The sequence below is a fragment of the Dipodomys spectabilis genome, unplaced genomic scaffold (genome assembly GCF_019054845.1).
Source record: "Dipodomys spectabilis isolate Male_0828 unplaced genomic scaffold, ASM1905484v1 ptg000030l, whole genome shotgun sequence".
Lineage (NCBI taxonomy): Eukaryota > Metazoa > Chordata > Mammalia > Rodentia > Heteromyidae > Dipodomys > Dipodomys spectabilis.
In genome coordinates, this window is record NW_024870707.1 from 9,314,366 (window position 1) to 9,338,844 (window position 24,479).

General features: G+C 53.7%; 1 protein-coding gene across 1 annotated transcript; it reads right to left on the reverse strand.

Moving 5' to 3' along the window:
- Positions 1 to 3,402: 3,402 nt before the first annotated feature.
- Positions 3,403 to 8,874, reverse strand: Zfta (zinc finger translocation associated). Its single transcript, XM_042676165.1, has 5 exons — positions 8,733 to 8,874; positions 6,035 to 6,529; positions 5,209 to 5,598; positions 4,393 to 4,929; positions 3,403 to 4,143 (listed from the first exon to the last, which is right to left on the reverse strand). Exons 1-5 carry the CDS (start codon positions 8,872 to 8,874, stop codon positions 3,647 to 3,649), a joined length of 2,061 nt encoding a protein of 686 aa, XP_042532099.1. The 3' UTR covers positions 3,403 to 3,646.
- Positions 8,875 to 24,479: the final 15,605 nt, after the last annotated feature.

The window sequence follows — 24,479 nt, forward strand, 5'->3', positions numbered from 1 at the left end:
GAGGCTGAGATCTGAGGATCGAGGCTCAAAGCCAGCCACAGCAGGAAAGTCCATGAGACTTTTTTTTTTGGGGGGGGGGTTCCGATTGTGGAGCCTGAATTCTGGGCCTGGGCGCTGTCCCTCAACTCTTCAGCTCAAGGCTAGCACTCTTACCACTTGAGCCACAGCACCACTTCCGGCTTTTTTTTTTCTGCTTATGTGGTACTGAGGAATTGAACCCAAGGCCTCAGGCATGCAAGGCAAGTACTGTACCACTGAGCCACCTTCCCAGCCCCCTGTGAGACTCTTATCTCCAATAAACCACTAGAAAGCCAAAAGTAGTGCTGTGGCTCAAGCGGTAGAGCGCTTGCCTTGAGCTGAAGAGCACAGGTACAACGCCCAAGCCCAGAGTTCAAGCCCCACGACCGACAAAAAAAATAATGAATGGCTGGGGAATGTGGCTTAGTGGTAGAGTGTTTGCCTAGCATGCATGAAGCCTGGGGTTCAATTCCTCAGTACCACAGAAACAAAAGGCCAGAAGTGGTGCTGTGGCTCAAGTGGTAGAGCCGCTAGTCTTGAGCAAAAGAAGCTCAGGGACAGTGTCCAGGCCTTGAGTTCAAGCCCCAGGACTGCCACCACCACCAAAAAAAAAAAAAAAAATCAGTTCCCAAGACCATGGGATTTCCATAGCGTAAGGCACAGCTGTGCAGGAACTGAGATACACCCCAAGAGGGGATCCTTGCAGGAGCATGGGAAGGTCCTGGATAACCAGGGAGGTTCCCTGCTTGCAATGTGAAGCAACCTGTCTACCTACCATCACCTGCAGCCACAGCCACAAATGCTGAAATTCAGATTTGATCACACGCACCAGGTCTCTCCTCTGAATTATTCCCCCCCCAATGAAGGCTGCTGGGACTTGATCTGAAGTTTAAAATTTTATTCAACATACCTCTTAGAAAACTTAGGCTGAAATATTTTTTTTAATGACTGAATGCATACAACTTCACAAATACGCATACAAATGTTTGAATAATGTCACTAAGTAACATGGTATATAAATATGTATTCATAGTAACATTTACATATTGGCCATAATAGCAAGCATACCATTAACACACACAAAAAAAAAAAATCATGAAGAAACTTCACCTGTTAATGATGATCTGAGACTAGGAGGCACGGCAGGGATGAGGACTGGTCACCATGGAATCCCCACAGTGATATCAGACCTTGGCTGGGGACCTCAGCTGCATCAGGACCCTTGGGGGCTTACTTCAAAATGCATGGCTGGCCCCATCCCAACACTAATTCTGGAAACCTAAATGTATATGGGCCTAGGAATGTTTACATTTAGCAAGTTCCTAAGATTGCTGCTGCTGGTCCACACTGTAAGCCACTGAAGTGCTTGAGCTGTCTCCATGAAGACAGTGCTTCCTGTCCTACCAAAAGGTAGAATCATTCCTAACCTGCTCTGTCCCACTTAACCTGAACTTCAGGTCGGGGTGGGGAGGGAGTGGAACACTCATTCTGAGTTTGAGAATATGCATGAAGGAAAATAATACCAGTGCCCATTCGGGTACCATTCATAATCTCTGTCCTCGTTATTTTAATACTGTCTTAGAAACCCTGAAAGGTGAAAAGTCACTGGAAGTTCATCTTCAGTAAATTGAATGCCGGGTCCTGAACTCCTGATGGCCTCAAAAGTAAAGAATGCAAAGCCAGAGCTCTGCCTGCTGCGAGATCTTGGGCATCACAGATAAAGCAGGCACCGCTCCTTTCCAACTGAGGCCCCGTGGCAAGGGCTGCCCCAAAGAAGAGCCCAGCATCCTCATTGCAAGGAAGTCAAGTCTTTCCATGCTCACAAGTTACAGATGCACCGTGATGGCCTACAGTGCCCAACACATGCCACCCCTTGGCAGAACGAACACATAAGAGAAATCTCAATAATTTCCCAGAGACTGGGAGGCAGTGTGGTATAGTGCAAAAATCAATGAATTGGAAGTTGACATTTTTATGCTAGTTTTTGTCCTGTTCTAGTTGGCTGTGTAATCAATCTCAGTTTCTGGCCTTGAGAAGTTTCCTAGTGATGGAGGAGGTATGGTACTACTAGTGATCTCCAGGGTGTATTCCCACTCAGACAATTTGGAATTATATAAAAATGATACAAAATCCGTGGTATAAAATCCAACTCCCAATCAGGAGTCAAGGAGACTGGGCCTGAGGCACTTGAACCTTGGGTTCTGGCCTGAGGGAGGAAGAGGAGGGAGGCGGGGAAGGCCTTAGGCGTTGTTCTCACCCACCAAGGCAGCAGCACCGGCCCCAAGTGGCAGGGCAGCCGGGTCTGCTCCCCTGACCTCTCCATCCGACTCTAAACTGAGGGCCCTGTTCCCCCAATGGCTTCTCTTGATGAAGAGCAGACCCTGGGGCCAGGAGAGGAGAGGAGGTTTTGTGTCCTCCCATCCCTGCATGTCTGTCCTCCATTCTTTCCGGTCCTTCCTCCACCACCTCACAGCTTATCTCTGATACACGCATAATAAATAAGACATTTTGCACATGAGGGTGATTGGGTCAGCTCTCTCCCCGCCCCTCCCCCTTTCATATAAAAGCATTAAATACAGTTTCAAAATAAAATACAAAGAGCAAAAATCGGGCCTGATCTCGGGGCCGCCAGTTCTCCACGGGAGAATGAATCTACACATCCCTCTCGGACCTGCCTGGGAGATCTCGGGGGGCTGCGGGGGGCTGGGGGGGCGGCTCCCCCACCCCCACAGAGCCTGGAAAGAGAAGGGGAGGCCAAGGCTCCGCCCAGGCCCTGGGAGCAGAGAATGTGGCCATCCACCCCGCATCCACCAAGGACCTAAGCGGCCTGGGGAGGAGGCGGGATTCTAGGCCAACTGCCGGGACCGCCAGTGTCCCGGGCCGGGCCAGGGGCTCCTCGCTCCGCTTAGGGGTAAATGGGGGGGGGCCTTCCGGGCAGGAGAGGAGCAAAGGAAAAAAAAAGTGCTAATCCCTCTCCGCTACCCGATCTCTGCCTGGGCGGGCGTGACAGTGGCCCAGGAGGCTGGCACAGCTGGCCCTGGCCCGGCCTCGCTCGCCCCGCCCGCGGTTGGCTCAGCGCTTCCGCCCCACAGCAGGGCCGCCCGCCTCCCCGCCTCCCGCGCCCGGGGCCTCCGAGAGGCCAAGGAATACCAATGGGGGCCGGGCAGCCGAGCCCTCCCCTCCTCCCCCGAGCGCGGGGCCGCGCCCGCTGGCGCAGAGACCTGGGCTCCACCAGGGCAAGGGGCCGGCGCGGCCTCCGGGCCCCGCCTTCGGCATAATACTGACAGTCGGCGCGCGAGCCCGCCCAGCAGCCGAGCGCCTCCCCGGGCGCGGCCGGGGGCTGGTAGCGCGGATCGGAGCGGGCTCCCGGGACGCGGCTTTGGCTCGTCGGGAGACGTGGGGGCCCCGCGCGGGGCGAGCGGGGCGCCGCGCACGATGCACCCACTGGCGCGCACGTGGAAATGGCACCGGGCCCCACCCAGCCCCGAGCCCGCGCCCGGCCCCGCCTGCGGGGGAGCGGGCAAGGCAGCGCCGCCGGCCCAGGATTGTGGGACCCGGGGCTCCACCACCCCACCGCCCCGCGATCCCCAGGCGGGCCGAGCACAGGGCGGGGAGGCCCGCGAGTCCGCTATGCCCGACACACGGCGCCCGGCTTGAGCTCAGCGCCGCCGTCACGCGGCGCCGGGGCCGGTGGCCCGAAGCCCTCGTGGCCGTAACAGCGCAGCGCCGCCTCCTCGTAGGCCTCCAGGATGGTCTGGCGCTCCTCGGGGGTGAAGTCCATGGAGAAGGGGTGCACCTGCAGGATGTGCCGCTTGATGGTGCTCACCTTGAGCGTGGCCAGCGCGCCCCCGCACACCATGCACACCAGGCCGCGCCGGCTGCCGTCGTAGTCCATCAGGTACTCGCCCCGCCAGCGCGGCTGGTAGTTCCGCCGTTGCTCCCGGCTGCGGGGCGGCGGCGGCGGCGGAGGCGGAGGCGGCGGCGGCGGAGGCAGCGGCGGCGGCGGCGGCGGAGGCGCGGGCAGCGGTGGGAAAGCTAAGCCCCCCGGCTCCTGGCCGTCCTCTTCATCCTCCTCTTCCTCAGCCGGCCGCTCCAACGGGGTCCCCGGGGACGGAGGGACGTCGCCTAGGGAGGGACAAAGGAGCAAAAGTGGGGGGTAGCAATCAGGCTGGATGTCACCTGGCATCTCCATCGTCCCGGCCCCCTTTGTCCTCTGACCCCGACCTCCCCTATCTCCCATCCATCCATCGGTCCTTCCTTCCCACCCACTCATCCGCGCCAGGCCCGGCCCCGGACCTCGTTCCCTGCCTGCCGGGGGTGGGGGAGTCCCTGACCCGTCTCCCTCGCCACCTGCGCTGGCCCTCCACGGCTCACCCCACCACTCCTCCTCTGGCTCCGCCTCCTCTGCCCCTCCCCCCTGCTCCGAGGCGGCGGCGGCGGCGGCGGCTGGGCCCCTGGGGGACTCGGGGCCCGGCAGCCCCAGGGCCAGCAGGCGGGCGGCCTTCTGGCTCCACTCCCGGGCGATGAGGGCCTTCACAGGCCCGCTGAGGCGCGTGGAGCCCGGGTGGTGCTGGCGGATGTGCCGCTGGATGGTGCTCATCTTGAGCGAGGCCAGCGCGCCCCCGCACACCATGCACACCAGGCCGCGCCGGCAGCCGTCCAGCTCCACGAGGTACTCCAGCCGCCAGCGCTCCTGGTAGTGGCGGCGCGGGCGGCCCCCAGACGACCGGCCCGGGACCCCTGCCCTCTCGCCCTCGCCCTCCTCCTCCTCTGCGGACCCGGGCCCCTCAGGGACCCAGCCAGCCTCTTCCTTTACGTCTGGGGGGCTGAGGTCCTGAGAGGAGGGGGCGCCAGCATTGGGGGCGGAGTCCCGGCTCTTTCTGGTCAGGTCCTGGGGGATGAGGTCATCGTCTGTTGGGGAAGGGGTGGAGAGGGGCTCAGCCCGCTGGCGGGGTTGCCCTTACCCACGTAGGGGGAGGAGGGGCGCATCCATCCTTGCTCCACACCCCAGCCCCAAACTAGCAGCCCCAGCCATAGTGTGCGTGTGTGTGCGCGCGCGTGCAGGAGTGGAAGGTGAGCAGGCCTTGAGCACTCAACCAGGAGTCCCTGCCTTGCCTCCCAGGGTAACAGAGACCACGCGCTGCAGCCCTTAGGTGGGGGGATCTCAGCCCTGGGAAGAGAGCCTCGCACCTGGTGGGGCCTGGGTGAGCTCGGACAGCGCCTCAGGCTGGTCACCCCAGGCCTGCAGCAAGGCACTGCGCTGGGGGCCGCTGAGCCCCAGGGAGCTGGGGTGCACCTCCAGCACGTGGGCACGGATGTCGTCCAGGTGCAGGCTGGGCAGTGCCTGGCCACAGGCCATGCACACCAGCCGGTTCCCCCGCGGGTCATAATCCATGAGACACTCAGCGCGGAACCAGTTCTGCAGGGACTCCTTCAGCCTCCGCTCCAGGCGCCGGGCCCCCAGCCCCCTGCTGCCCCCAGCCCTTCGGGAGGCTGAGAGGCGCCGGCGCCAAGGTGCCACTGGGACCCCTCGCACCCCTCGATGCTGGCGCCGGCAGCCCCCACCAGCTGAGGCTTTGCCTGAAAGGGTTGGAGGGAAGCAACTAAGGTGCTGGGCCCTGTGGGCAGCCCCACGCCACGGCCAGGCTCTCCACAGCCTCGCCCCTGACCTTTGCCCTTCTCTTCTCCCCTCACATCTTCTAGCACACAAAGTCTCCCCAGGCTCAGATTCAGGAAAGCTGCCAGCCATCCTTCAAGCCCTCGTATCCCCACACCAGCCCCAGCTCCTCCCAGCCTAAGGCTGCTATCAAGGATGCTGGAGACTACCCTCAGCCAACCCCCCCTCTCCACACACACACACCCACAACCAGACAGGAAGGCAATTAACAGACCCCACTGGAAGGAGCAGTGACATCCTCCAGAAAACCATCATCTAAGGGGGCTGAAAGCTTTACTGGCCCCAGCCTCCCCATCGCACCCCGGAACCAACCCCTGCCTCTGGCCTGCCCTGCATTACCTGGGGCCTTGGGCGGACACGCTTGGAGGCTGCCTGCCTCCTCCTCCTCCTCCTCTTCCTCTTCCTCCTCCTCAGCCCCCTGGGCCCCTAGGCCCTCAGCCTCGCCACAGGCCCCCAGCCCCAGGTGGGCGTCCCAGCTGTTGCTGATGACTTCCTTCTCCCGGGGACTCCAGTGCAGGGAATAGGGGTGCTTCTGGCGAATGTGCCGCTTGATAGTGCTGAGCTTGAGGGTGGCCAGGGAGCTGCCGCACACCATGCACACCATGCCGTGCCGGGCGGGGTTGAAATCCATCAGGTACTCCAGCCGCCAGTGGTCGTGGTAGTAGCGCCGGTGATCACGGCCAGGAATGCGGCTCTTTCCAGGCCTGGAGGCCCGGGCCTCACAATGGTCTGAGTATTTCCTGCCTGAAGATGCTGGTCCCCTGGCCCTGGGAGAGGGGAGGGGGTTACTCCCCCAGGACCCCAAGGCACCCCCTTCCAGCTGAAGATCTTGTCCTGAAGAAGGGGAAAGGGAGACAGTTGTTCAATCTCCTGTGTCCAGAGAAAAGAACCTGGGGCTTTGATTTGGAAGCATGAGAAAGCCAAGTGAAAGGATGCATGGCAGCGAGGGAAGGGCGGTGAAAAGGGATGTGGGAGAAGCAGGGAGTCAAAGCACCCTTTACCAAGAGCAAGGATCCAGTGAGAAAGGCTCAAGAACAAAAGGACACAGGACGCTGCATGGACTAGCTGTGACTTTTGAGAAATAAGGTGAGGGCCAAGGAGGCCGCCAGCTCTGCAAGGTGCCCTTTTGAAAGCAGTAGGGATAAAGCCAGGCGAGCAGCAGCAGGCTGGGGCGGTTACAACCAGAGCAGAACAGGCAGTGGGGTGAGAGGAACAAAGGGGGCATCTGTCTGCAGCCAGAGCTGGGCCCAGGATCCACCCACCTGGGGCTCAAGCCAGGAAGGCCCCCACCCAAAGCTCTTCTCTCTTTTCCAATAATGCTTCAAATACATACTGAGGGTCTATTCTGAAGGTAGGGTATACAGTTAGTTCCCCCAAATAAAGGTCCCCCACTAGAGGGACCCTCCAGAAGAAGCTGTCACCACCTCCAGGGAAAAGGAGTTTCTGAGACCTGGCCTTCCCCAGAATCTGGGAGGGTCAGTGACCCTGAAAAGGGATGGCAAGGGGCTGGCCCCGGAACATACAGCGTCAGGGAGCAGCTACCACCCACAGGAGCCGGTGAAGTCTTTCTGGGCATTTATTCTCTGCTGTGGCAGGGAGCAGACTGCTGCCCGGCAATCAGAAGGGCGGGCACACTGGAGGAGCCCTTTGACCATCCCTTTGTCACACAGACACCCACCCTCCCTACAGTTCTGAGCAAATGGCCAGGAGACCTGGTCATAGAGACGGAACTGGCACGTTTTGGCCATCCTCCTAGTAGAGAATCCCAGGGTCAGGCAAACAAAAGGCAGGATCTGAGAGGGCTCCGGTGACATTGGTGGAGTTTTGCTTGTTTGCTTTAGTTTTCTTTTCCTTCTGTTATAAGGAGATCCATGGGTGGGGGAGTGCTGGCTTCACTGATGACTTGCTCTGTGACCTTTGGTAGGTCACGTCTGCTCTCTGGGCCTGAGAGTCTTTGTCTGGTAAGGCACAGGGTAGCTAGTGGGGGTCTCTCTAAGCATCCTTCCAGCGCTGAAATTAGGCTTGTCTAAGGCAGACTGGCCCTTTAAGAGCCGATAAAAAAAAAAAGGGAGGAGGAGGAGCTGAGATTTTTTTAAAAACAAAAGGGGATGGGGAGTTTCTGGGAAGAGATCCCAGAGAGGTGCAGGCAGGTCTCCCCGACCCCGGACAGGACCTTTCCAGGGTCTTAAGGCGTGGACCCTACAAGCAGGCAAATGATGAAAGCCTCTGATTTCGGTGCCAAGGAAGCCTAGCTGGTCCCGTGAACAGCTGACAAATTGGGGTCCAAATAAACCCTGAGAAAGGGACGAGAAGGCACCCGGCAGGCGCGAGGAGGCGTCCGCCTTTGTGGGCAAACCCATCCCTTATTTAAAACCTGCCCGCGGTAGGGGATGGGGGTAGTAGTGGCCCCCGGGGGTGGGGGGGGGGAAGAGAGAGAGAGAGAGAGAGGGAGGGAGAGAGAGAGAGAGAGAGAGAGAGAGAGCGCTATCCTCTTCCCGAGGGAAAACGTGGGGAAGAGTTCCAGTCTTCCACCAGGCCACGACAAGGGGCAGCCCGCCCGAGACCAGCGGGATGCCGAAATCCACTGGGGGGGGGGACCCCGAGGGGAAGGGGCTGGGGGTCAGCGCGGCCCTTCAGAAGACGGCTGGATAAGAAAGACCACCAGGGTGTCTGGAAGAGAAGGGGCGGCGGCGGGGGTGGGGGCGCAAGTCCAATCGCCCCGAGCCCCGTGGCGCTGGCGCGGGGCCCCACCGCCGGGGCCCTCCAAACCGGGGCGCCCGCTGTGGGGCCCTTTAAGCGGACGGGGATCCGCCCGAGCCCCCCGCGGGCGGGCCGACCCCGGGAGCTGGGCGGGGGGCTCTCCCGCTAGCCCTGCGATCGCGGCCCGCGCCCGCCAGGTGGCGCCCCCGGCCGCCCTGCCCACGTCCCCCCCTTTGTTCGGCGGCGGAGAGGGGCCCGGAGCCCGGAGCCCGGAGCCGCAGCCTCCCCTCCCCCACGCCGGGGCCCCCGCCCGGGCCCACCGGCCCCCAGCTCTTACCGCCGTCGTCCTCCTCGGGCTCCGCGCCGCCGCTGGATGCCGCCAGGGGCAGCCGTCGGCTCCGTGCCGAGGCCGCTGCTGGCCCGGGGCCGCCCCTGCCGCCGCCGCCGCTCCGGCTCCGGTGGTCCCCGCCGGGCTCCATGAGCTGCGCTGCGGAGCGGGGCCCCGGGGCGGCGGGGCGCGGGGCCGCGGGGGCCGGCGGCGGCCCGCGCGGGGCGCTCGGGGCGCGGGGCTCCGGGGCGCGGGGCGCATGCACGGGGCGGCCGGCCGCACGGACGGCTGGCTGCTCGCTCGGCGGCGCGGGCTGGACCGGGGTGGGGATTCCTGTCTGGGGCCCCTGGGGCTCCTTTAAGGGCTCCTGGGTAAATTTAAAGGGGCCGCGTGCTATTTCCTCCTGCCAGCTCGCGGGGGGCTGGGGGGAAAGAGGCAGGAGGCGACGAGCGCGCAGCTGGCGCTCGCCACCGACGCTTGGAGCAGGGCCCTCGCCGCCCGGCGGGCCCGCACCGCCGCCTCCGCGCCTCGGCTCGCGGCTCCCGAGGGGTCTCCGAGGTGGCGAGGGGCGCCCGTGTCCGCTGCGACGCGCTCCCGCTCGGGCTGGGCTCGCGGCCACCGCCCCTTCGGGGCATCCCAGTGCGGGGCTCTCGGCGGCGGCGCGGGCCGGGGGCCGTCCGGTGCGGCGCCCGGCGCTGCGGACCGGGGGCTCTGCCTCCTTCTGCTCGAGGTCGGCGCGGGCCCCGGAGCCCCAGCGACTGGCCGGGGCCCCAGATGGCTGCGGCCCCGCCGAGAGGGTGGAGCCGCGGGGGCGGCCGCGCCCCCTCCCGCGGGAGCCGCCGCGGAGCGCGGGGAGCTCGGGCCTCTCCTCGGGAGGGGCGCACGGGCGAGGCTCCGCCGGAGCCGGCCCCGGGGTGAGGGCGGCGGCCGCGGAGGCGCCGGCGGGGAAGGGAGGGGGAGCGCCCGGTACGCGGGGCCGAAAGCGGGCTGCGCCCAGGCCGGCCCTGCAAAACGGAGGTGGCCCCGGGGTGGCAGCCGTGACTCAGGCCCCGGGTCCCGCGGGCCGGGGTGCCGGACGAGGTCCCGGGCGCAGCCCTCGGCCCCCCCCTACACAGTCCGAAGGGACAAAGAATGCTGGCCCCGGCCGGGGACATCTGGGGACACGCACGTTCCCGCGGCTGGGAACTGCCGGGGCGGACCCTGGCTGCGGGCCCGGGGGCGCCTCCCGGTTCCCAAGATCCCGGGAAGCGCAGCACAGGGTCCCCGAAAGGCAGCGGGGTCGCGCCGGCGGGAGGTCCTCCTTTCGAGGACCAGCTGGAGAAGCAGGTGCTTGCTTTGCCTGTGGTTGGTCGCCCACAACAAAGGCGATTCCTGGAGATCCAAATTACAGGGTGCAGAAAGCCATGCAGGGTCTTATTAGCTAGCGGTGTGTGTAGCGTATTCCTCTCTCGGGGCGGTACTGTGATCGAAGTCGCTCACTGGTGACAGATTGCCTCCAGAACACAGTACCTACTATGTGCCAGCCGGCATTTAAGTCGCTGGACTTAACGAGGGGTGACTTAGGTGCCAATAACTTATAAACATGAAACAACTCCAGCCCTTTAGTGTCCATGGGAAAACATGGAAGTGCACAGAACACAGGAAAGCTTTCCCAGGAGACAGGAAGTAAGCTTGACCCAAGTGCACACAAGGTCTCTGTCATTGTTGAGAGAATGGCCCATCTCTTCCTCAATGTCAGGGATGACTTGAAAGAGACATCACCTGAGGGAAACAGAGTCCGGGCCCACAGCTCTGCTCTCTCCAGGGCTGGCCTTGCTCTCAGCTCTCAGAGCTGCTGTCTTTCCTTTTATCTGTTCTGATGGGCCAAGGGTCGGGATGCTCCAGGTGTGGGTGTCAAATGGGGCTCTGAGGTGGAGGGTTGCCAAGCCCAGAGATAACCAAGAGAAAATAACAGGGACTGGTCTTTACACGTGCTTCTAGGGTGTACCAAGCCTTTATCCCAGCATTTAGGAAGCTGAGACAAAAGGATCCGAGTGTTGGAGGACATAGACTTTCTCAAAAAGGAACAGGGAGGCCTGGAGCTGGTGCCTCCCGCCTGTAATCACAGCTACTCAGGAGCTGAGCTGTGAGATCACAGTTCCAAGTCAGCCGGGGCAGGAAAGTCCATGAGACTCATATCTCCAAATAACCACCAGAAAACCTGAAGTGGCACTGTGGCTCAAGTGTAGAGCACTGCTTGCCTTGAGCTAAAGTGCTCAGGTGGCGTTCAAGTCCAAAAGACCCCCCCCCCCCGAAAAAAAAGGAAAAAAGGAAGAGAGGAGAAAAAGAGGGAGGGAGGTAGAAGAGAGGAAAGGGTGGAGTTCAGTAGTAGTAGAGCACTTGCCTAGCAAGTATGAGGTCTTACTCCCCTTGAAAAGGCAAAAGCAACCCAACTACCCAGAGTTATTTTAGCCAGGTCATTTTAGCCAGGTGCCAGTGGCTCAAACCTATTCTAGGGACTCAGGAGGCTGAGATCAGAGGACCAGTGTTTGAAACCAGCCAGGGTAGAAAAATCCTGGGCTTTTAGAGACTCCATCTCAAATTAACCAGGCTAGAGGCTTGACTCAGTGCTAGTCATGAACAAGCGCCCAGTGAGGGCAAATTCATGAGTCTGGATTTTTATTGTTACTGTTTTGGGAGGAGAAAGGGCTTGAACTTGGCTTAGGTGCTGTCTTTTTCACTTATAGCTAGCTCTCTACCACTTGAGCCACACCTCCACTTTCAGCTCTTTTGGTGCTTAATTAGAACTGAGGAATAGTGCCCAAGCCCAGAGTTCAAAAACAAAAAGCCAGTGACTGTAGGTAGGTAGACGCATATACGAGAAAAACAATCCCAACATACCAGGTCAACTCCAGTGCAGAGCCAAAGTAAGATGCCATGGTGACCTAAGGAGAGAAGCAAAAAAAGAGGCAAGGTACAAAATGGCGGCTGTACCGCCCCTGCCTCTAGGAATTTAGGCTTGACCATCACCTGGGAGTGGGGCTTCACCTGCAAGAGTTAGATTCCCTATTATCCATCACATTGCCAAGATGGCACTAGATAGACCCAGTATCCTTATTTCAACCCATTAGTCTCTGAATGGGTATAGCCCTCCATGAGGGTGAAGCCTCAAGAACCAAGCACATCTCAAAGACTTACCTGTAAATGCCATTAACACGGGACTAGGAAAACAACAGGTTCAGATTCTTGGAAATTCAGACTGAATCCAACCCCACAGACACTCCTAAATGTCACTGGGTGTCCAAGGTTGGATCATGGAGCCAGAAAGGATATTAGTATAAGCACTAATGTCACTAGACACTTTGTGTCTCCTACAAAATTCATGTGAAGCCAACCACATAACTTGGCCTTGTTCATAAAAATTTATAGGTAGGATATTTTTGTTGTTGTTATTGTTGTGAAATAGTTATACAAAGGGGTTACAGTTCCATAAGTCAGGTTATAAGTATACCCCTTCCAAATAGAGTGTGTGTGTGTGTGTGTGTGTGTGTGTGTGTGTATGTGTGTGTATTGGTGTGCTGGTACTGGACTTGAACTCTAGGCCTCCCACTTTCCCTTGACTTTTTCTGCGAAAGTCTAGTACTCTACCACTTGAGCCACACCTCTACACCTGACTTTTAGTGATTAATTGGAGATAAGAGTCTCAAGCTCAAGCCGGGCGCTGGTGGCTCACGCCTGTAATCCTAGCTACTCAGGAGGCTGAGATCTGAGGATCTCGGTTCAAAGCAAGCCCAGGCAGGAGAGACCGTGAGACTCCTATCTCCAATAAACCACCAGAAAACCGGAAGTGGCGCTGTAGCTCAAGTGGTAGAGCGCTTGCCTTGAGCTGAAGAGCTGAGGGACAGCGCCCAGGCCCAGAGTTCAAGCCCCATGACCGACAAAAAAAAAGAGTCTCAAGCTCAGCTCGGGACCAGTGACTCCTGCCTATAATCCTAGCTACTCAGGAGGCTGAGATCTGAGGATCAAGGTTCAAAGCCAGGCCAGGAAGGAAAGTACTAGACTCTTATCTCCAATAAACCACTAGAAAACTGGAAATGGTGCTGTGGCTTAAGTAGTAGAGTGCTTGCCCAGAGTTCAAACCCCATTACCAACCAAAAAATCAAAAAAACAAAAAAAAACAAACTCATGCCTTTCCTGCCCAGATTAGATCCTGAATCTGGATCCTCAGATCAGAACAGACATGAACCACTAGCTTCTGACTTGTAGAAACTTGCTTTTGCTCAGCTTACTTGGCTGGTACTCTATCACTTGAACCACACCTCCAGTCTAGCGTTTTGCTGATTTTTTTTTTTTCTGTCAAGACTGGCTTTGAACCACAATTCTCAGATCTCAGCCTTGCTACAATTACATGTGTGTGCCACTAGGGCTTTCTGCTAGGATTCAAGCTTATTCAACAAATGTTTTGGGGCAAAAAGGAGGAGATGCTACCTGAGGGTGAGGGTCTACTCTGATTTGTCACTTGCCCATTCAAGGTTCATTCCCTGCCCTGTCCTCGGCAGACAGCTAGACAAGAGTCCTCTACCCTTTCTTTAATTTTTCTTAGGATCTTCTGCAACTTTGTCTTATTTATTGCCCCTTAATTGTCCATTAAAAACTGGACACCCTTGGGTTGGGAAGGTGGCTCAGTGGTAGAGTGCTTGCCTTGCATGCATGAGGCCCTGACTTCGATTCCTCAGCACCACATAAGCAGAAAAAGCCAGAAGTGGTGAAGTGGTTCAAGGGTGCTTGCCTTGAAGAGCTGAGCGACAGCGCCCAGGCTAAATTCAGGCCCCATGACTGACAAAACAAACAACAACAAAAAAAAAAATGGACACTCATGGCTCACACCTGTAATCCTAACTACTCAGGAGGTTGACATATGAAAATAGAAGCCAATGGCAGAGAAGAAAAATCTGTAACTCCAATTAACCAATGGAAGGCAGGATGGAGGTGTGCCTTAGTTGGTACATTCTTATTATTGGTGGAGCTATGTCATGTGCAGACCCACAAACCAATCACTATGAAAGAAACAATCGGTTGGGTGCATGGGGGTGGCTCACACCTGTAATCCTAGCTATTTATGAGGCTGAGAACTGAGGATCAAAGTTCAAAGCCAGCCTGGACAGGAAAATCCAAGAGACTCTCAGCTTTTCAGCTCAAGGCTAGCACTCTACCACTTGAGCCACTGCACCACTTCCAGCTTTTTCTGCTTTATGTGGTACTGAAGAATCGAACCCAGGGCCTCATGCATGAAAGGCAAGCACTCTACCACTGAGCTTTCCCACACCTCCAAAAGACTCTTATCTCCAATAAGCTTCTTAAAAAAAAAAAAAAAAAGCCAAAAATGAAGCTGTGGCTTAAATGGTAGATCATTAACCTTGAGAAAAAAATCTCAGAGACAGGACAGTGCCCAGGCCCTGAGTTCAAGCTCTAGTACAGGCAAGAAGGAAGGAAGGAAGGAAGGAAGGAAGGAAGGAAGGAAGGAAGGAAGGAAGGAAGGAAGGAAGGAAGGAAAGAAGGAAGGAAGGAGGGGGGAAGGAAGGGAGGAAGAGAGGGAGGGAGGGAAGGAGGGGAGGGGAGGGGGAAAGAAGGTATCCATCTCCTATCTCCTGGGGAGGAACAAGAGTCTCCATTTTCATTTCAGTATCACTGCCTGGCAGGGGGATTTTACCAGCAAGAAAAGGGGCACAACTTTTTGTTAAGCCATGGCATTCACCATATCCTTCTTCTACCTTCCTAAATATCATTTGGAAATAGCCACTCCCAGAAACGTGTGTGTGTGTGTGTGTGTGTGTGTGTGTGTGTGTGTGTGTGTGTGTGTGTGTATGTGTTACTGGGGTTTGATGGAACTCAGAGTCTCCAATCCTTTTTTTTTTTTTTTTCCAGTCCTGGAGCTTGAACTCAGGGCCTGGGAACTGTCCCTGAATTTCTTTTGCTGAAGGCTAGCTAGCACTCTACCACTTGAGCCACAGTGCTACTTCAGGCTTTTTTTTTTTTTTGGGTCCAGTTGTGGGGCCTGAACTCTGGGCCTGGGCGCTGTCCCTCAGCTCTTCAGCTCAAGGCTAGCACTCTACCACTTGAGCCACAGTGCCACTTCCGGCTTTTTTCTTTTTGTTTATGTGGTACTGAGAAATCGAACCCAGGGCCTCAGGCATGCAAGGCAAGTGCTCTACCACTGAGCCACCTTCCCAGCCCCACTTCTGGCTTTTTCTGTTTAATGTGGTACCAAGGAATCAAACACAGGGCTTTATGCATGAGAAGCAAGCACTCTATCACTAAGCCACATTCCCAGCTTGGCTTTTTTGCTCAAGACTGAGACTCTACCACTTGAACCATAGCTCCTCTATCAGCCTTTTGGTGATTAATTGGAAATTAGAGTCCTATGGATTATTCTGCTTGGGTGGCTTTGAACCACAATCCTTAGATGTCAGCCTCCTGAGTAGTTAGACTTACAGGCATAAGTCATCTATGCCCAGCTCTCTCAAAGATTCAAGTGGGATAAACCCTCATTAAGTCTCAGGAATGAACAATAAGAGTCAAAGTAATTGACTCAAAAGAAGCTCAGGGACAGTGAGTGTCCAGGCCCTGAGTTCAAGCCCCAGGAGGACTAGCAAAAGGAAGAGAGAGAGAGAGGAGAGAGAGAGAAAGCTGAGTGCCTGTGGCTCACACCTGTAATCCTAGCTACTCAGGAGGCTGAGATCTGAAGATCTCAGTTCAAAGCTAGCCTGGGCAGGAAAGTCTGTGAGATTCATCTCCAGAAAACTCAACACCAGAAAACCGGAAGTGGTGCTGTGGCTGAAGAGCTGAGGGACAGTGCCCAGGCCCAGAGTTCAGCCCCAGGACCAACCAAAAAAAAGAGTCAAAGTAATGGTCAAAGGTGGGCAAATGACCTAGCCAAAACTAATATCATGCGTCCTCTGCGATGTGCTAGGATTTATTCAACAAGGTGCATCTACTTGGAGCTAAACTTTAAGGCTTGCAAATCTGAGACCTTTGCCACACAGTAGTGAATTCTACCTGAAAAGAAAGCCAGTAAGAGACAGATCTAAGGGGTGGAAAGGAAGGCCACATCGGGTAACATCCTGTGAATCAAGATCCATTGCATCAGGTTGTGCCTGATGCTGGTAGAGCCCAATACCTTCTAGGTATATGGGCCAAAACTTGCTCTTGTCTACTTGACTCAACCTGCATGTGGTTGCTCCCTTTTCTACTGAAAAATCTCAAATAATATAGGAGACAAGCAGGAGCCAGGTCATAAATAAAGAACTTAAATGTGAGGTTAATTAATTGGAATATCATCCTGGGTGAACTGGAAGCCATAAAAGGTTTTGTGGTACGTGTGTGTGTGTGTGTGTGTGTGTGTGTGTGTGTGTGTGTGTGTGTGTGTGCCATCCTGGAGCTTGAACTCAGAGTCTGGGCACTATTCTTCAGCTTTTTGCTCAAGGCTATCACTCTATGATTTGAGCCAAGCTCCACTTCTGGCTTTTTTGGTGGTTAAAGGGAGATAAGAGTTTCATGGACTTTGCTGTCCAGGCTGGCTTTGCACCTTGATGCTCAGATCTCGACCTCCTGCGTAGCTAGGATTAGAGGCATGAGCCTCTAGTGCCCAGCCAAAGATATTTTTGTTTGAGCTGTACTGGGACTTGAACTAATGGCTTGAGGTTTGCCTCTTATCTGGCACTTTATCATTTGAGCCACACCTGGACTTTTGGCTTTTTGCTGGCTAACTGGAGCTAGGAATTTCATAGACTTTCCTGCCTGAGCTGACTTTGAATTGAGATCCTTGGATCTCAGCCTCTTGAGTAGCTAGTAGTATAGGTGTGAGCCATCAGTGCCTAACACTTCAGGGTTCTTGTGCCCAAACTCTCATCTTGAAATAGCTCCACCAAAGTTGGGGGTTCATTGCTCCTGAGATTTAAGGAAGGGCTGAAGCCCAATGTTGTGAAGGGTCAGGACACAGGCAAGCTAAGGAATAATTCGACATAGGCCCTGAGTGCTTCTAGGCCAATTCTTTCCATCCTGGATGTGCTGAGCACCAGCCTTAGTTTTTCTTTTTTTCTTTTTTTTTTTTGTCGGTGGTGGGGCTTGAACTCTGGGCCTGGGCACTGTCCCTCAGTTCTTCAGCTCAAGGCGACACTCTACCACTTGAGCTACAGCGTCACTTCCGGTTTTCTGGTGGTTTATTGGAGATAGGAGTCTCACGGTCTCTCCTGCCCGGGCTGGCTTTGAACCTCGATCCTCAGATCTCAGCCTCCTGAGTAGCTAGGATTACAAGCGTGAGCCACCAGCGCCCGGCCAGCCTTAGTTTTTCTGCACAGACTGGAGTTTCATTGCAAAGCGGGAAAAGTAGTTGTCCTCTCCCCCCAGACACCCTTCCTGCTCTGTGCATTTCAAATCGTCTTTCTCTTCCTTCTCTTCCACTGTCACATCCCTATCCAGCGCTGGACGCCATAGGACAATCTCATCTCACCAAGTGGCTTTGGCTCTGCACCTAGTGTCACTAGATGAGTCAGCTTGAGGACAATAATAGAATTTCTGGAAGCCACGGGATGACTGTCAATAACTGTGTAGGAAGTAGCCAGGCTATCCCAGAAAACCACTAGGACTAAACTACTCACCACTGAACCAATCAAATACCACTGAACTCAACTAGAAAATGCCAGTTGGGGGCTGGGAATGTCGCTTAGTGCTAGAGTGCTTGCCTTGCATGCATGAAGTCCAGGGTTCAATATCTCAGTACCACATAAACAGAAAAAGGCAGAAGTGGCACTGTGGTAGAGTGCTAGCCTTGAGCAAAAGAAGCTCAGGGACAGTGCCCAGGCCCTGAGTTCAAGTCCCAGGACTGGCAAAAAAAAAAAAAAAATGTCAGTTGGACCCACTCCATCTCCATTGACATGAAGAGAAAAACAGAGGAAAGCAGAAAAATCTCAGATACTCAAATGAATGTAATCAGGACTGCTGGAATGAATAGAAATAATGATAAGGGCTGGGAATGCGGTTTAGTGGTACAGTGCTTGCCCAGCATGCATGAAGCCCTGGGTTTGATTCCTTAGTACCATATAAACAGAAAAGGCCAGAAGTGGTGCTATAACTCAAGTAGTAGAGTGTTAGCCTTGAGCAAAAACAGCTAAGGCACAGTGCCCAGGCCCTGAGTTCAAGCCTCAGGACTGGCAAAAAAAAAAGAAAGGAAAAATCAATCAATGAATGATAAAAGGAGCCAGGCACTTGTACCTCATGTCTGTAATCCTAGATACTTTGTAGGCTGAGATTTGAGGATCGTGGTTTGTAGCCTCCAAGGCAAGAAAGTCAGTGAGGCTTTTTTTTTTTTTGGGGGGGGGGGGGTCTGGTCGTGGGGTCTGAACTCTGGGCCTGGGCATTGTCCCTCAGCTCTTCAGCTCAAGGCTAGCAATCTACCACTTGAGCCACAGTACCACTTCCGGCTTTTTTCTGCTTATGTGGTGCTGAGGAATCCAACCCAGGGTCTCATGCATGCAAGGCAAGCGCTCTACCACTGAGCCACCTTCCCAGCCTGAGACTTTCATCATAATTCTAAAACATAGTTGTGGCTTAAGTGGTAGAACATTAGTCTTGAGCAAAAAAACTCAGGGAAGTGCCTAAACCCTGAGTTCAAGCCCCAAGACAAGCACAAAAAAAGAAAGGCTGGAAGTTTGGGCCCTAAGCTGGTGCTGACACTATAACTAAGGACCAGTCTAAGAATCATAAAAGTATCAGGCACCAGTGGCTCATGCCTGTAATCCTAGCTACTCAGGACGCTGAAATCTGAGGATCAAGGTTCAAAGCCAGCCCAGGCAGGAAAGTCTGTGAGACTCTTATTTCCAATAAACTACTAGAAAACCAGAAGTAAGCCGGGCACTGGTGGCTCACGCCTGTAATCCTAGCTACTCAGGAGGCTGAGATCTGAGGATCGCGGTTCAAAGCCAGCCCGGGCAGGAGAGACCATGAGACTCTTATCTCCAATAAACCACCAGAAAACTGGAAGTGGCGCTGTAGCTCAAGTGGTAGAGCGCTCGCCTTGAGCTGAAGAGCTGAGGGACAGTGCTCAGGCCCAGAGTTCAAGCCCCATGACCGACCAAAAAAAAAAAAAAAAAAGAAAACCAGAAGTGCTGCTGTGGCTCAAGAGCACTAGCCTTGAGCCAAAGAGTATAGGGACAGCACCCAAGCCCAGAGTTCATGCCCCATGACCAACAAAATAAATAAATAAATAAGAATCATAAAGATGGTCAAGAGTCAGGCTTGCCTTTTGGCAGCCACAGAAAAGGGACTATAGGGCTGGGAAGGTGGCTCAGTGGCAGAGTGCTTGCCTTGCATGCATGAGGCCCTGGGTTCGATTCCTCAGCACCACATAAGTGAAAAGAAAAAAGCCGGAAATGGTGCTGTGGCTCAAGTGGTAGAGCGCTAGCCTTGAGCTGAAGAGCTGAGGGACAGCACCCAGGCCCAGAGTTCAGGCCTCACGACCAGACCCCAAAAAAAAAAAACAAAAACAAAAAAAACAAGAAAAGGGACTATAATCTATAAATAAAGGGGCAGGGAAGGTGGCTTAGTGGTAGAGTACTTGCCTTGCATGTATGAGGCCTTGGGTTCAATTAGTTAGTACCACATAAACAGAAAAAGCTAGAAATGGCACTGTGGCTCAAGTGGTAGAGCCTTGCCTTGAGCTGAAGAGCTGAGGGACAGCGCCCAGGCCCAGAGTTCAGGCCTCACGACAGACTAAAAATAAATAAAAATTTACAAACAAATAATTGCAGCACCATGTGCTGGCTTACTCTTTCTTGCTTTCTGTGTGTGTGTGTGTGTGTGTGTGTGTGTGTGTGTGTGTGTGTGTGTCCTGAACTCTGGGCCTGGGCCCTGTCCCTCAGCTCTTTAGCTCTTGAACCACAGCACCACTTCTGGCTTTTTTCTGCTTATGTGGTTCTGAGGAATCGAACCCAGGGCCTCATGCATTCAAGGCAAGTATGCTACCACTGAGCCACCTTCCCAGACCTCTTGGACCTCTTGCTTGCTTTTTTGGTGGCAGTATTGTGACTTGAACTCAGGGACTGGGCACTATCCCTTAGCTTTTTGTTTTGTTTTGTTTTTGTTTTGTTTTTTGGGTCCAGTCGTGGGGCCTGAACTCTGGGCCTGGGTGCTGTCCCTCAGCTCTTCAGCTCAAGGCTAGCACTCTACCACTTGAGCCACAGCGCCATTTCCGGCTTTTTTCTTTTTGCTTATGTGGTGCTGAGGAATCGAACCCAGGGCCTCAGGCATGCAAGGCAAGCGCTCTACCACTGAGCCATCTTCTCAGCCCATCCCTTAGCTTTTTCTTTCAAGGCTGGTGCTTTACCACTTGAGTCACTGTTTTACTTCTGACTTTTTGCTGATTAATTGGAGAAAGGAATCATGGACTTTCCTGCCTGGCTTAGAACCTCAGTTCTCATCTCTCAGCTTTCTCAGTAGCTAGGATTGAAGGTCTGAGCCACAAGCACACAGCTAGTGTGCTGCTTTTCATACCTGAGGCAGAAGACAAAAGAAAGGGACTTATGATGACACACTGAAACTGAATAAAACTTCACATAAAAATGATGGTCTGCTGAGCTTTTGTTAGTGGTGCTGGGAATGGGCCAGAGTCTATGTATGCTAGAGGAATACTCTACCATCTCCATTCCACTCTAAATTTTAAAGACTGAATTTTTTTTTTTCCTGCTGGTCCTGGGGCTTGAACTCTGGGCCTGGGCACTGTCCCTGAGCTTCTTTGATTCTAAGCAAATACTCTATGATGTGAGCCACAGCACCACTTCCAGCTTTTTCTGAGTAGTTTACTAGAGATAAGAGTCTCACAAGCCGGGCATGGTGGCTCACACATCTAATGCTAGCTACTCAGGAGGCTGAGATCTGAGGATTGAGGTTCAAAGCCAGCCCGAGCAGGAAGTTTGTGAGATTCTTTTTTTTTTTTTTTAGTTTGTGAGATTCTTATCTCCAATAAACCTCCAGAAAACCGGAAGTGGCACTGTGGCTCAAGTGGCAGAGCGCTAGCCTTGAGCTGAAGAGCTGATGGACAGCGCCCAAGTCCAGAGTTGAAGTCCCAGGACCGATAAAAAAAATTTAAAAAAAGAATCTCACGGACTTTCCTGGTTTTGAACCTTGACCCTCGGATCTCAGCCTCTGGCATAGCTAGGATTAAACATGTGAGTCACCAGGGCCCAGCTGGGACCAAATTAGCAGTGACTGGCTAGCTATCCACATTTGGGGGGGTGTGGGGGGTGGGTGGAGGTAGGGGTTCCTGGGCTTGAACTCAGGGCCAAGGCACAGTTCCACTTCTGACTTTTCGGTGGTTAGAGATAAAAGTCTCATGAACTTTCCTGCCCAGGATGGCTCTGAACTGTGATCCTCAGATCTCAGCCTCCTGAGTAGCTAAGATTACAGGTATGAGCCACCAGTGCCTAACTTGGATGGCTCTTGCTAATAAGGCTATTGTAAGGCTTGCCAAGGGAAGAGAGTTTATTGTGAGAATGACCAAACTGCCGACCAGCACAAGATGGAGGTGTGCAGAGCAAGAGAGCTTATGGAGGAGAGAGTTTATATCAGGGAAGGAGTGGGGGCGTAGTCACAGTGGATGGGGAAGTGACCTCAGAGGATGAGGAAATGACCTCCCACTGTCCCCAGGCATGCCAGTTGCCTGGGTTACAGGTCCTAGGCGGGGATTTCTAGGGTGTACAGGGAGAGAATCAAGGGAAGGGGTCATTTCTCCCGGGCCGTCCTAATAAGCTACTCAGACAAAAACACGGATATATAATATTACATTTTTCTTTTTTTTCCTGTACTAGGGTTTGAACTTGTGCTTGTTAGACTGGTATAGTCTACCAAGGAACCATGTATCCAGCTTTTTGGGCTTTTTCTTTTGTTGTTGTTGTTGTTGTTTTAAATTGAGGTACTAGGAATTGAACTCAGGACTTGTTAAGTAAGGCTTCTGTTTTTTTTGTTGTTGTGGTTGTGTGTGTGTGTGTGTGTGTGTGTGTGTGTGTGTGTTTTTGCTGGTCGTGGGCTTGAACTCTGGGCCTGGACGCTGTCCCACAGCTCTTCAGCTCAAGGCTAGCACTCTACCACTTAAAACACGCCTCCGGTCTTTTTGTGCTCCACTTCTAGTTTTTTTGGTGTTCAAGTTCTAAAGACTTGAACTCAAGTTCTTGTGCTCTCTTTGGCTTTTTTTTTTAAACTCAAGTCTGATGCTCTACCTTTTGAGCCATAACTCCAGTTTAATAGATTTAAAAGTCTTTTAGATTTGTCTGTCAGAGGCTGACTTCAAACCAGGATCATCAGATCTCAGCTATGTAGCTACGATTACAGGTATGAACCACAGACTTTTCTTCCTAAGCTGGCTTTGAATTGTGATCCCTGGGATCTCAGCTTCCCAAGTAGCTAGGAATACAGGCATGAGCTACCAGTTGGCTTCAACTTTTCTTCTTCTTCTTTTTTTTTTTTCTGTTGGTCATGGGGCCTGAACTCTGGGCCTGGGCACTGTCCCTCATATCTTCAGCTTAAGGCTAGTGTTCTACCACTTGGAACCCCAGCGCCACTTCCGGCTTTTTCTGCTTTATGTGGTGCTGAGGAATCAAACCCAGGGCCTCATGCATGCAAGGTAAGCGCTCTACCACTGAGCCACCTTCCCAGCCCTGATTTTTTTTTTTTTTTTTTGGGCCCGGTCATGGGGCCTGAACTCTGGGCTTGGGCGCTGTCCCTCAGCTCTTCAGCTCAAGGCGAGCATTCTACCACTTGAGCCACAGCACCACTTTCGGCTTTTTTCTTTTTGCTTATGTGGTGCTGAGGAATTGAACCCAGGGCCTCAGGCATGCAAGGCAAGCGCTCTACCACTGAGCCACCTTCCCAGCCCCTGATTTTTTTTTTAAGATGGGTAGTACTAAGGCTCCAACTCAATACTGTACTCTGTATGTGTGTGTGTGTGTGTGTGTGTGTGTGTGTGTGTGTGTGTGTGTGCCACTTAAGCAGTTCCTCAGTATTATACTTTGAATTTGTGATTGTTAGGTAGGTACTCTTTTTTTTTTTTTGTCAATCATAGGGCTTGAACTCTGGGCCTGAGCACTGTCCCTGTGCTCTTCAGCTGAAGGCATGTGCTCTACTACTTGAGCCACAGCACTACTCCTAGTTTTCTTGTGGCTTATTGGAGATAAGAGTCTCATGGACTTTCCTGCTTGGGCTGGCTTTGAACTGTGATCCTCAAATCTCAGCCTCCTGAGAAGCTAGGATTACAGGTGTGAGCCACTGGCGCCCAGTTTTGTTTTGTTTTGTTTTGTTATTTTCCAAGTAGAATCTTATATTTATGCCCACGAAGGCCTGGACAGAGATCCTCCTATTTATGCTCCCATTTAGATGGGTAACAGATCCAGTCCGTCATACTAGCTATTATTGAGATGAGGTCTCAAAAACATTTTGCCCTGAATGGCCTGGAATATGGTCTTCCTGATCTCTGCCTTCTTTGTAGCAAGGATTACAGGCTTGAACCTCTGTACCTGGCCAACACAATGGCATCAGATGGATTTTCAGTGTCAGTTTTTGCAGTGAAATCTCTCCTGAAGGTCTTTGTAGAAGCAGAAGCACCCACTTTATGTGACAGAGTAAAAGTTCACTCAGTGCATGACTGTAATAGCATTTTCAGGGCAACTGGATTATGATCTAGGGAATCTCTTGAGATAGCTGGGTGCCCTAGGGTAGAGCCATACAATCGACTTAAATTTATAAAAAGGTAAGTCAGATGTCGGTAGATCACATCTGTAATCCTAGATATTCAGGAGGCTGAGATCTGAGGATTGTGATTCAAATACAGCCCGGGCTGGGACTGTCCTTGAAGGTTAGCACTCCACCACTTGAGTCATAGCTCCACTTTCAGTTGTTTTTTTTTTTGGGGGGGGCGGGCGGTTAATTAAGAGTCTTTCTTTTTTTTGGGGTCTGGTCATGGGCCTGAACTCTGGGCCTGGGCGCTGTCCCTCAGCTCTTCAGCTCAAGGATAGCACTCTACCACTTGAGCCACAGCACCACTTCCGGTTTTTTCTTTTTCTGTTTATGTGGTGCTGAGGAATCGAACCCAGGGCCTCGGGCATGCAAGGCAAGCGCTCTACCACTGAGCCACCTTCCCAGCCCCAGTCTTACTGACTTTCCTGCCCAGGTTGGCCCAGCAATGTGTGAGCCTCATATCCTCAATTAACAACCAAAAAAAAAGCCAGAAGTAGGTTGTGGCTCAACTGGTGCAGTGCCAGTCTTGAACAAAAAAGCCAAGTGAGAGTGTAAGGCCTTGGGTTCAAGCCAACACACAAAGAAATAAGTAAACAAACATAGGCAGGCACTGGTGGCTCACTCCTATAATCCTAGCTCCTCAGGAGATTGAGTTCGAGAGGATCTTGGTTTCCACACCAGGCCACACAGAAAAGTCTGGGAGACGCTGTCTCCAAAGTAGTCTGCAAAAAGCTGGACTGATGTGTGGCTCAAGTGGTAGGGTGACAGCCTAGCAAGTGTAAAGCCCTGAGTTCAAACTCCAGTACCACCACCACCACCACCACCAACAAAGTCGTATCCATTGGGTCACATCCTCTTCATTCTCCATTCCTTTGCCAGAAGGGTCCGAAATGCATTTTGGAAGAAAAGATGAGCTATTCAAATTGCTCAAGGTCACAGAGACGCCAGATCAGAAGGAATGCGCTTCCGGGCTACGGTCCTTTTCCTCTGTCCACA

Bases quoted from the DNA above. Each gene is read 5' to 3' on its own strand.
- Zfta (XM_042676165.1), bottom strand. From the start codon at position 8,874: ATGGAGCCCGGCGGGGACCACCGGAGCCGGAGCGGCGGCGGCGGCAGG. The intron at 6,530-8,732 runs GTAAGAGCTGGG...CCCCTTCTTCAG, and splicing joins GCCCGAGGAGGACGACGGCG to GACAAGATCTTCAGCTGGAA. The intron at 5,599-6,034 runs GTAATGCAGGGC...CAACCCTTTCAG, and splicing joins GTGTCCGCCCAAGGCCCCAG to GCAAAGCCTCAGCTGGTGGG.